The sequence below is a fragment of the Drechmeria coniospora genome, chromosome 01 (genome assembly GCF_001625195.1).
Source record: "Drechmeria coniospora strain ARSEF 6962 chromosome 01, whole genome shotgun sequence".
Lineage (NCBI taxonomy): Eukaryota > Fungi > Ascomycota > Sordariomycetes > Hypocreales > Ophiocordycipitaceae > Drechmeria > Drechmeria coniospora.
In genome coordinates, this window is record NC_054389.1 from 5211099 (window position 1) to 5222217 (window position 11119).

General features: G+C 59.1%; 3 protein-coding genes across 3 annotated transcripts; all 3 read left to right on the plus strand.

Moving 5' to 3' along the window:
- Positions 1–2814: 2814 nt before the first annotated feature.
- DCS_01300 (zinc finger domain-containing protein) lies at positions 2815–4838 on the plus strand (the record flags this gene model as incomplete). Its single annotated transcript, XM_040798634.1, has 5 exons — positions 2815–2852; positions 2900–3007; positions 3069–3270; positions 3364–3905; positions 4064–4838. The coding sequence occupies 5 exons, from the start codon at positions 2815–2817 to the stop codon at positions 4836–4838; spliced, it is 1665 nt and encodes a 554-aa protein (XP_040659517.1).
- Positions 4839–5982: 1144 nt separating this feature from the next.
- On the plus strand, positions 5983–7140 carry DCS_01301 (uncharacterized protein; the record flags this gene model as incomplete). Its single annotated transcript, XM_040798635.1, has 3 exons — positions 5983–6263; positions 6339–6420; positions 6484–7140. The coding sequence occupies 3 exons, from the start codon at positions 5983–5985 to the stop codon at positions 7138–7140; spliced, it is 1020 nt and encodes a 339-aa protein (XP_040659518.1).
- Positions 7141–8065: 925 nt separating this feature from the next.
- On the plus strand, positions 8066–10566 carry DCS_01302 (PHD-finger domain-containing protein; the record flags this gene model as incomplete). The annotated part of the gene is made up of 2 exons (XM_040798636.1): positions 8066–10360; positions 10420–10566. The coding sequence occupies 2 exons, from the start codon at positions 8066–8068 to the stop codon at positions 10564–10566; spliced, it is 2442 nt and encodes an 813-aa protein (XP_040659519.1).
- Between the last annotated feature and the right edge of the window lie 553 nt (positions 10567–11119).

Sequence of the window (11119 nt, forward strand, 5' to 3'; positions counted from 1 at the left end):
ATCATGGCCGAGCGAGTAAAGGCAAATGATGAGGCGCCGGTTCCTGAAGGTACCTCGAACTGGTCGCTAGTATTCCGACCAAGCACCGCTAACGAACCTACGGAGCACGTACAGGCTACACAATCGGAAGGGATGGGGGCAGACTGCCCTCCCACCGAGCGTCCAAGGCGGCGCCCTTCCCGGTTTAGACACGATGATGTGAACAGCCTGCTTGCATAAAATTACATGAGCAAACAATTGCCCTCGACTCGAAGCGAAAGATCCGGGTCCCCGTACCAGAAGCGGGAGCAAAAATCCAGTCACTCTCAGCCTGTTCCCGCCCAACATTCTTGTTCGTCGTTGCGACGTACGGAGCCGTCCAGGAGGATTGTCATGTTTCTATTTATTCCGCCATGGGCCAATGGGTACCCGCCTTCGGCTGTGCAACTGAGCGAAGTGTCTGACTTGGTTTCTGATCCGTCGACGCCCCCTCCTCCTCTTCCCCCCCCCCCCCTCCCTTACTCCTCTTCTCCCCTTCTCCCCTCCTTCCCCCACCACACCCTTGCCCGAACGGCGCCCCCCCATGCAGGCCAAATGGGCGTGCATGTACTGGACTTACTTACTGTGCTCGTGGTGGCACACGTAAGTAAGTACAGTACAACTACTCCGTACAGTACAGTATTATTATACTTGCAGAGGTACCTATTCCGTACGAATGTTCGAGTACGGTCTACCCTGACAGTACTGCGTACGAGTGCGACACACGTGCATGTACAAGTACCTAGGAAGGTATAGCAAGGCATGCGCGCACAATTGCGCAACACTGCAAGTACAGTACAGTACACTTGTCTGCTCTCCTGCGCGTTTTTACCATGCTCCTGCACCCACAGCACCGTACAGTGTGCAATCGATGTTACCAGGAATATATATGGGAGGCGGGCAGTCATGTGAGCGCACAGTGGTAACGAACCAACGAAGAAGGGGTCAGCCAATTACTGTCAGGAGGCGTAAATGCTCCGTATTTTGTCTTATTTGCTTTCGGGGGCGTTTCCCACCTTGAGGGGCATTATCGTCCGTACCAGGATACCTCGTACTTGGTACTCCGTACTACTGTACAAGTACGGAGTGCTGTGCAGAGTACATACAGTAACATGCCGTAGATTCCACCTTTGGGACTACGAGTATTACTCTCTTTCCAAGTACTAGACTCATAAGGTGTACGGAGTAATTAGTTGCAATACATGTACATGCACCGCATGTCCTAGCAGGCGCCCATCCGTACTGTGCAACATCTGCAGCTGCAAGGCACGGCACGGCACTACTGGCTGCACTTAAGTGCAAGCATGCTCGCTCTTAGCAAATACGCACGCACGGAAAATTCCGTACCAACGTTGTTGTACAGCTACTTTTGCCTACTATTGCCTACCAATTAATTGGCCTCTTGATCCGCCCCCAGCCGTCGCTGGCATTTAGGGCTTTCTCCGATGCCAATCGGCAGTTGTGCCCACTGTATTCCAGGGGAGCCAGACACTGCATCGATGCTACTAGGAACAAATACAGGAATACAGTACTCCGTACGAGTCCATGAACTCTGTACGGATACAGTAAGTAGTGTCAATTGCTTACTACTATTTTTCACTCGGGACTAGCACACGGACAAGTGCAAGTACTCCGTAGTTGTACAAGCACTGAAAGTAAGTACTAACGTTATCACCATGTACGGAGTACATGCATGCAATACATTACAGTAGTGCAGAACGCCAACACCCGCTCTGCTAGTGCATGCACAGACGTACCGCATACATGTACTTACTTACTCCGTACAGTACAACAAGTAAGTGCTTCAGTTCACAAACTTGCACATACTATAGATGCTCCGTGGTACTTGTACGTTCTCGTTCTGTACTGTATGACCTGTACTGTATCGGAGAGGGGGGGTACAGCAACGAATACATTAGTACTTACGTGCACTGTATTCTCCGTTCAGGTACCTACAGTACGGAGTACATCTCTGCGCTTCATCGCCGGAAAGTCTCCTCCATAATGCTCTCACACCGTCCTTCCGTAGCGCCATGTCATTGTTTGCATCTCACGAGTCCTAACGCTGGCACGATCGCAGCGCTGCAGCTGTACATCTGCCTGTGCATGGCCTCCGTACCCAGCGCCCAGTGCACACCTCCAGCCAGTGCTCGCCGCAACTCGCATCCCTCGAGGAATCGTTCGTGCACCATGGCACGGTTCGCTGCTCCTGCTGGTACCTGCTACAGCACCTGCTCAGCCCCAATTCCAGTCTCCACAGGCTGGGCAAGGCCAGCATCGGCCCGGCCAATCAGGCCGCTGCGATGGCCTGGATAGCCAATAGCCCCCCCGCTGCCCGCACTCCTTGCCCCCTCCCCACTCCCCACTCTTCGTGGTGAGTCTGTCGCATGCGGCCCACGGTGGCTCCAGCGCTTGGAAGTCGCTGGAAGATGTTGGCGTGACGTGACGACGGTGGAGGCGACATGCGCCCACCACGGTCCAGCCGGCTAGTACCTGCCAGGTATCTCCATACGCTACCATCTGCCTGGCCCGGCACGAGTGCTCTTGTCGGCAGGCGCTACGTACCCGTCATCGGCCGGTTGCTGGTAGCGAGGTACTTGCGCTGTACACGTACTCGCCTGCTAGCTTTCCGTCGCAGCCCCAACGACGGGTTAACGGCCGCCCTCGCGTCCTCCCTAGGCTCCCTTTGTGCCGATAATCGCAGCGCCGGCCACGGGGCGATGGAGGTACCGCCGAGTACCACTCGGATGCTCTGCGGCTGCTAGCTACGAACGTACCTTACGGTACACTTCCAAGATGCGACAACGGTACCGTACACCGTATCATTACTTACTGTGTGTGCTCCGACATGTACTTGCAGTACTGTACTGTACATGCGCAGCACACCTCAGCCTGCACTGTGCGGCAGAACGCCGACTTGCTACAGACGCACCCCCACCCACCCCCCATCTTCCGCTGTTGCCTCACACACACACTCCCCATCCATCCCGTACGTAGTCCGCCTGTGCCTGTCCCAAAATATTATTTCTCCTGCTCGCTGCATTCTCGAGAAATCCTGCCTCCTCTCACAACCCCGACAACGCCATAAACATTGACGACGACGCACAATCGCTCCGAATTCCTGATATCCTTGCCACGGCCTCACGACGAAGCAGAGGGCTAGCCGCTGCCGGAACCCCTAGCCCTGACAGCGACGACCTGGCCACCGTCGTCCTGCCTCTCCCCAAGTCGTTGCCGATGGCCTCCTCAAAGGTACGATCCGTCCTGCTGTGCACGCCGCGGAGGCTCCTGCCTCGCCCTTCTCCCGAGGACTCGCTTGTGCTGATGGTTCCTCCTGCCCTCTAGGAAATGCTGCCCGCCTCCAGGCCACCGCCGCATCAGCGTCCCTCTCTCTCGAACTCCTCTCCCTCTGGTGGCCTCGCCGGCCGTCAAACCCACGCCCGAACAAACTCCAATTCCCTCCTCACGAGTTCCCTGAACGTCAATCACCGGGTGAGCCGACGCAAGTCGGTAACCAACCCCGCTCACAACGTTGCCGCTCTCACGGCTGCCATTGCCAGCGGCGAGCAATCCGTGGCCATGCCCATTGCCAACGGCAGCCGGCGCAATACATTCTCCAAGTCGAGGGTCGGCAGCCTTCCCTCCCCGCCGGCCAGCCTGCCGTCCCAAAAGATGTTGCCGGATGCGAAGGATAGTGCGATCGACGACGAGCTTCCCGAAGGATCTGGGGACGAGGGGCCTGCCAAGTACCAGAAAGCGCGTATGAGGCGTGCGAGTGACGGTCAGCCACTGGCAAAGGACTCTGCCAAGAAGATGAACCGCGTCGAGGTTCGCTGCGAAAAATGCGGCAAGGGCTACAAGCACAGCAGCTGCCTGACAAAGCATCTGTTAGTACCCCTCTCGCTCCCCGGGCACCATCCTTCCCTTGCATGCCCCTGGGCATTTCGGGTTTCTTCCCTGGCCCGGGAATCGGTGTCATTGCAATCAATGCTCTCTCTGCCCATGTGTCTTCCGAGGTGGATGAGTCTTGTTAACGGCTTGTCAGCTGGGAGCACACCCCCGAGTGGTCGTACACCTCGAAACTGCTCATCTCCAAGCACCAGCAGGTGCAGCTGCTGGAGGCGGCGTCGGTCCTCGTTGCCATGAACGGCAAGGAGAGCGAGGCAACGCCGCCTGACTCGGCCAAAGATTCCGCGAGCGAGCTCGACTCGGCCTCGCCCGCTGCCTCGCCTTATTCGGAGCAGGCAGAGCGCCAGAGCTCGACCGATACCACGCCGCCGCCGATGGCCGAGGCCTTCAGCTTCGGAGCCTTGTCCTATCGTGACAGGTTTAACAACGTCGGTGCCGATTTCCCGCGGAGCCATCAATCGCCGTCGCTGAAGCCGTCTCTCCTCTCGGGTGGCATCTCCAGCCCGGCTTTCGGGCATTTCCGGCAGCCCAGCCACGAGCGGCGCCCACCATCGTCGGGGGCAAACAGGACCGGCCAAGAGGACCGCGACCTGGCCGCGGCCGTCGAGCTCCTCAGCTGCAGCTTCGGAAGCAACAATGGCTCGTACGCCACCATGACGCTGGCGGCGGATGCGCCCCCCGTGCCGCCTGTCCCGGCCCAGTACCGAGGTCAGGACCTGTCCCTGTCGAGCACGGCCTTTATCAACAGCTTCCCGAGCCGGCAGCCGGAGAGCTTCACCAGAGGCGAGCTGCGACGCGGTAGCGAGGACGTCAAGATGGAAGACAGCGGCGACGACGACGACTTCGACCTGCGATCTCGCGCCCGGAGCGACGAAGACGACGATGGTGTTTTCGGTCGCATGGAGGAGTAAGCGTGAGCACGCGCGGACAGCCTAGCTAGCTGTGCACGACGACGACGACGACGACGACACCGCCGCCGCCGCCGAGCGCGCCGAGGTTGGATGCGTTTTGGATAAGCTCTGGGGGGGAGGGGGCTGTCATGATTTTCTCCTTTGTATAACGAACTGTTACCGATTATGAGGTGGTTCTGCTCCGCTGCCATTCTCAGCACCGAAGAGTGGAGGGCCTCGTCCCTGCCGCCGTCATGTTGGGCGACGGAGGGGGACGTGATTGCGCCTCCACGAGGTTAAAGTGAGGATCCGGAGAGGCGTCGAGCGAACACCCCCAACAAATACCAAATGAAATGTAAAATCAAAGCCCATTGTTCAAAATTGCACACATCGCACTCTGAGGCGTCGCGTGGTGCTGGTGGCACCCGTAGGCCGACCGCCTCGTGAGGCGGGGAGGGGGGCAACGGTGACGAAAGGAAAACGAAGTATCTGCTGGCTAGATATTACCAATCGTACACGGTCAGGGCCAGTCTACATGTAAATATGTATTGATGAACGAGGACGGATTCCTGCACAGCAAGTACGTAAGAAAGTAAGTACACGTAAACCTGTTAGTGCTGAGCTGTTGTGCAGTGGAGAATCGTAACAGGTGGGGTGTTTCCCTAGCGACGAACATGACGCTGACAAAAATGAGTAGGCACTTCCATCCACCGTCATCGGACTCTCAATCTACGTCTGGACGTACGTCACGATGAATCGCTCTCGTCCCAGGGCCTCCAGAGCCTGCAAGATAGTGGTGAGAGGTGCATAATGGTATCGGGGTTATATAAATTCAGCTTAGGAGGTGCTACCAAGTTCCGATGGCAGAGTTGTGTTTCTCAAAATCAATTCAATCATCCATCGTGTTCCGCGTGTTAGCCTGCGAGGCTGTTGATGTGTGCACTCTCTTTTCTGTCACCCTCCGACGTCACCTTTCCCACCAGTGGCGGATTGAAGCCGACGGAACCGCAGACCTTTCGCAACGCAACCTTTCCACCTGCAACTCAACCCAACTATCTTCCCTCATTTGAATGCGCAGCCAAGTCACGAAGTGGACGCCAGAATACGAGAAAAGGACTCCGAGGAACGATCATCTCTACGCATGTCACCCAACGGTACGGCGACAATGGCAACAACCAAGCGCAGCGCCAAGTCGGAGACGGCGGTAACGGCCAAGGTGGATGGGGCGCTGGATGGCATCGATACAAAGGCGGCTGGCCCGCCTCAGTTTCACCCTCTTGCCAAGGTCCCATCTCCGCTGCGTTTTGCTCTTGCGACTGCCATGAGCTTCGTCATCGCGAGTTTGGGGTACAGCATTGTCAGCGAGCTAAGCGAGGGTGAACTGGCATCATTGAGCCGTCGCCAAGATACCTGGGGCGAGCTGGCTATGCTGGTATCCTGGAGAATGTAGGTTTCCTGTCTTTTTTTTTCGCAAGAACGCTGCGAGCCGTCGGACGAGAACTAACGTTGGGTCGAATGCAGCACCGAGCTGGCTGTGGCATGGATTGGCAATTTGGATGGCCTGGATGTGGCCGCAATGGATTTCTTGTCTCACGGGCCCACGGTACGTGCTTTGTTCAACTTTTCGAATGGGGCGAGTGATCCGGAGTATGCTGACTCCCGATAGCTCTATCTCCTCACCACCTTTTACTCCTTGAGCCGCCGCACTGCCCTCTCCGCCCTCGTGGTGGATGTGCTCTCGGCGGCGGTGCCTTTTGCGATCCTTCGTCCGCTCTCGGATTTCCATTGTCGCTCCAAGGCCGCTCGTCGCGAGCTCCTTGACTGGTCGCTGCAGCTGTACACGGCCACGCTGGCAACGGTCATCTACACAGTGACACTTATCCTCTCGCTTCGCTTCTTGCTGCCGCGCTATCTGGCCATCTACTTTTCCGGCCTGCCTACCCTCGTGCCTGCGTACATGGCGTCCTACGGCGGACTGGTCCCCGTGATGGCACTTTTCGGCGTCGCAGCGAGCACCTTTATCTTTGCGCCGTTTGCAGCGACGGGCAAGTGCAAGGAGGATGACAAGCTCGAAGATTTTGACCCTGTCCAGGCGACGCTGGGCCAGACGGTATGGTGGAACGTTTGGGGATATTCGGCCAAGACCAAGGTGGTGATCCGACGAACGACGATGGCCATGTTCGTGACTGGTATCAACACCTTCCTCGCATGCGCCATGACGGTCCAGGGCGTCCAATCGACAGGTGCCATGGCCTACGCCGCCGTTTGGGCATCCGCAGTCATCTTCACAGGATTGGGCCTCGGACTGGTGGGCAGAGAATGAGGCTCGCAGATCAGGATGCACCATTTGGGCACCATTTGGGGGGGCGGACCTGAACGCCATTCGCAGGAGAACCCCCTCCCACAACACAAAGAAACAAATGCATGGAAGGTTGTCGCTGATCAGATCATATCAGACGGCCCTCGACTGCATTGGTAAAGAATATACCATCACCACCTGAAACAAAAGAACGAGGAAGTCGGCGACTGGATCAAAGGGAAATTTCAGCCGCGGATGAGTTGTATTTTGGGTATCTATGGTCAGTCGTACGCTGTGTCACCTTGTTGACATTACCTACATGTCCCTCGTCGTTGGTTTCCTATCACTCCCTAAACATTTCCTTTATATCTCTTTGGAGGCTGCCTAAAAAAAATGCCGCCTGCTAAGCTGCTTGTTACACGATGGCCTAGAATGGACGATGCTGCAAGAGACAGTTGAATCGCCGCAAGGACAACTTAGATGTAGTGGTTCCAGGTCAAAGGAGAATTATATTCACGATGGACTCTGTCAGCAGATGGACAGTTGGATATTGCGCCTTGATGACGATGCTAGTTGAGACTGGCGCTGAACAAACCAGGCTGCACGGAGTACACACACGGCTGAAAAAACAAGGCCGGAGTACGAGTACTTGGGCAGCAGCACCGCCACTAGCACAGCCCCACTTGAGCTTGCCCAGCTAAGCGCCGCTGCTGTTTGGAGCAGTCGGCAGTGAATAGCCGCCTTACGTAACATTTTCTTCTTCTCCACCACAACTACCACTGGTGGCGTCAATGTTGGCTAAACAATCGGTTGCGACGGTGAAGCCGCGACACGAGCCAAGCCCATCTTCATCAAATGGCTGCGCAACCGGCAGGCGCGCCCAGTCCTAGCCTACGACCGCTGACTCTGTGATACCGGACGCGTCGGACGCGTCTCGTTGCCCGAGGCCATGGTCTTCGTGGCCGTGGACCGAGAGGCGTCAGGGGATGCCGATGCCGACGTTGCATCCCCCAAGAACAGGAGTTCCGTCTACCATGTGTCCATGGACATGGCCGGCACCGGCATCGAATCGCGCGCCGACCCCGACGCCCACACGACTGTTAGCGACTTTCTCGACTTTACCGAATACCTGCCCTCCGATATCGTGCGATCCCTGACGCTCATCGGGAAGCTCGACGAGGCCTACGCCGATGCCTCGCACAAGGTGGACGACCTGACGGCGCAATGGGGACGGCTGCCGAGTCTCGCGGGCGAAGAGAGGCCCGACCCGGCCAAGCTGCGCGCCGACATCTCGGAGCAGCTGCAGCAGGCCGTCAGCTCCCGCGTTTTCTCTCATGCCGAGGCGGTCAGGATGTCGGAGAACGTGATGCGGCACCACGCCAAGGCCAAGCTGCTGCTCTCGAAGCTTCAGAGCATGATGGAACACTACCCGGCCGAGGAGCCGAAAAGCCCACTGGTGCCCAAGTCGCCGCAGACGTCTCGGGCCAAGTCGTCGGTGCGGCCGACGGGGGTGGATGGAAAGAAAATCTCCCGACACAAGATCCCCCGCGTCACCGTCCCTGGCGAAGTGCTGGCGCCCTATGATATCCACTACGACTCCTGCACCGACGAAAGCGACATTTCCTCCGACTCCGAGTCGGACATACCCGCGGGCGGGCGCCGCACGCCTGCCCCGGCCTCACGCATCAAGCTGATGGCCAGCAAGGGCCACAAGCAGGCGAGCCGGCCTTCTCGCCAACCGTTCACGTCGGCGGCCATGACGGCGGCGGTGGCGGCCAACGCGGCGGCCTTGCTGAATCCGCCCCCGGAGGGCGCCGTCGTCGGCAGCGCGGACGCCCCCTGGCTGCAGCTCACAGCCTACGAGCTCGCCAAGCTGAGGAAGCGCATGAAGAAGAACGCAACCTGGGCACCGAGCGACACCATGGTGGCGCGCGAGCTGAAGAATTTGGGTCGCGGTCCCGACGAATACCGCGACGCCAAGAAGCAGGCGGCAGCGGAGGGCAGGCCGTTCAATCCTACGGTGCCGATTCCGATGGTCGACAAAGCCTCGGGCGTGCCGCAGCTTCCGGCGGGAGCCATGAGCGTCGACGCCCTCGGCAGCGGAGACCAACCTCCCACCACCAGCACCAGCACCAGCACCAGCACCAGCAGGGGCATGAAGCTCAACGAAGCGAAGAGGGTCAAGCGGGAGGCGTTGGCGAAGCTCGCCGCGGAAGAAGCCGAGGAGTCGGCGAGGAAGATGGCGCACGCGGCCCAGCTCTTTCTCGGGAACGGCGGCCCCGGCAACTCGCAGGACGCCAGGACGCCCTCCGGAAATGCCAGGACGGGATCGCGGTCGAACGGCAAGCGGAAGCGAGACGCCGAGGCCGACGCTCCGGAGGCGGAACGAGGCGAGACGCCGTCGCGTCCTCTGTCGAAACGAAGCAAGACGGAGACTCTCGCGCCCCCCCCGCGCCAGTCCTCGGTCGGTCAAGGCATGGACGGCTCCGGCTCTGGGAATCCCGCCCTTCTCACGCCCGGCAGCACCGCGGCCGTGACCCAGTCGGTGACGCCGGTACCGATCCCGATGCCTCCGCAGAACCAGTCGGCGAGATCGGCGGCCTCCCCGACGTCGGTGACGTCCAACGGAAACACCATCACGACCATGATACCGATCAAGCCCCCGGCTTCGCAGACGCCCATCCCGCTCCCCAGGACGGATCAGCGGCGGACGATGACGCCGATACCGGCGCCGACTCGAGACGCCAACACGAGGCGGGAGACGAGGGGAGAGGCGGCCAAGCGCACGCAGCAGCAAGCATCGGCTCCGTCGCACGCGGCCGAGCCGTCGATCAGACAGTCCAGCTCACGCGGACCGACGCCGGCACCATCCATGACTCCCGAATCGCATCCGGGGCGGCGGCCCAGCTCTCGAGGCGCGGCTAGTCAAGAGCCACCGGCCTCGTTGGCGACGGACCGAACGCGGCGCGCCAGCACGGCACGCAACACGCCGGCGCCCGAATTCAAGCAGCCGCCGAAGCGGACGAAGCGGCCGGCGCCCGGCGTCGTCAGCACCACTAACAGCGGCGGGAACAGCGCCGTCGGCAAGCGCAAGGCCGCGCCGAGGAAGAAGGCCCGTCAGGCGGCGGAGGCGGAGCTGGAGGAGGTGGATGACGAGGGAAAGCCGATCGATCCGGACGAGCCTCGTTACTGCCTCTGCAACAACGTCGGCTTCGGCACCATGATCCAGTGCGACAACCTCGAGGTACGTGCGCGACCCCGGCTCGACGCGAGGCGGCGAGGAAGCAGCTAACGGTTGGGCAGCATTGCAAGGAAGAATGGTTCCACCTCGGATGCGTGGGCCTCTCCGACATTCCGGCCCGCACGACGAAGTGGTACTGTCCCGACTGTCGAAGGCTCCTCAACATCGGCGAGAGAGGCGAGGTGAGCGCGCGCGGTGTGAGAAAGTAGCACCAAGGATGCGGCCGCCGGCGTCTTGGGCTTTGGGAGTTTCGGCGAAAGGGACGGGACTACTGGCGGACGGTCACTTGCGAGAGCTCATGGACAAGCACGCAGGCGGGAAGGGAAGCAATCATCAGAGATATGCGCCGGCGAAGCCATCCATCCTTTGACCGCCGTTCGATCCTGTACGAAAAGGGGGACAGGGCGCAGCGTAATACCAACTGCGGGCGGGTAAGCATTGAATAGCGTTCGTCGTTCACTCTGAGTACAAGCTTGTGCGCGCGCATGGGTCGGTCGGGACAGACGCGGTCGTGGTTGGTTTGGGCTACCCTATACCAACACCGTGATGGACGCAGCATCAACATGACCCCTACTGATGACATCATCGGTACCGAGCGATGTTGAGATCAATGTGATCGAGTAATTACCGTACTTACAAACACATGGCGCGCAGCACGCTCCAATATGGGCGGTACGTGATACTCGCTACATGATACACGGTCCATGACATGGACGGTATGTTTTTCGCCTGAGCATGTGACCAAGACGCTGCCACTACCAT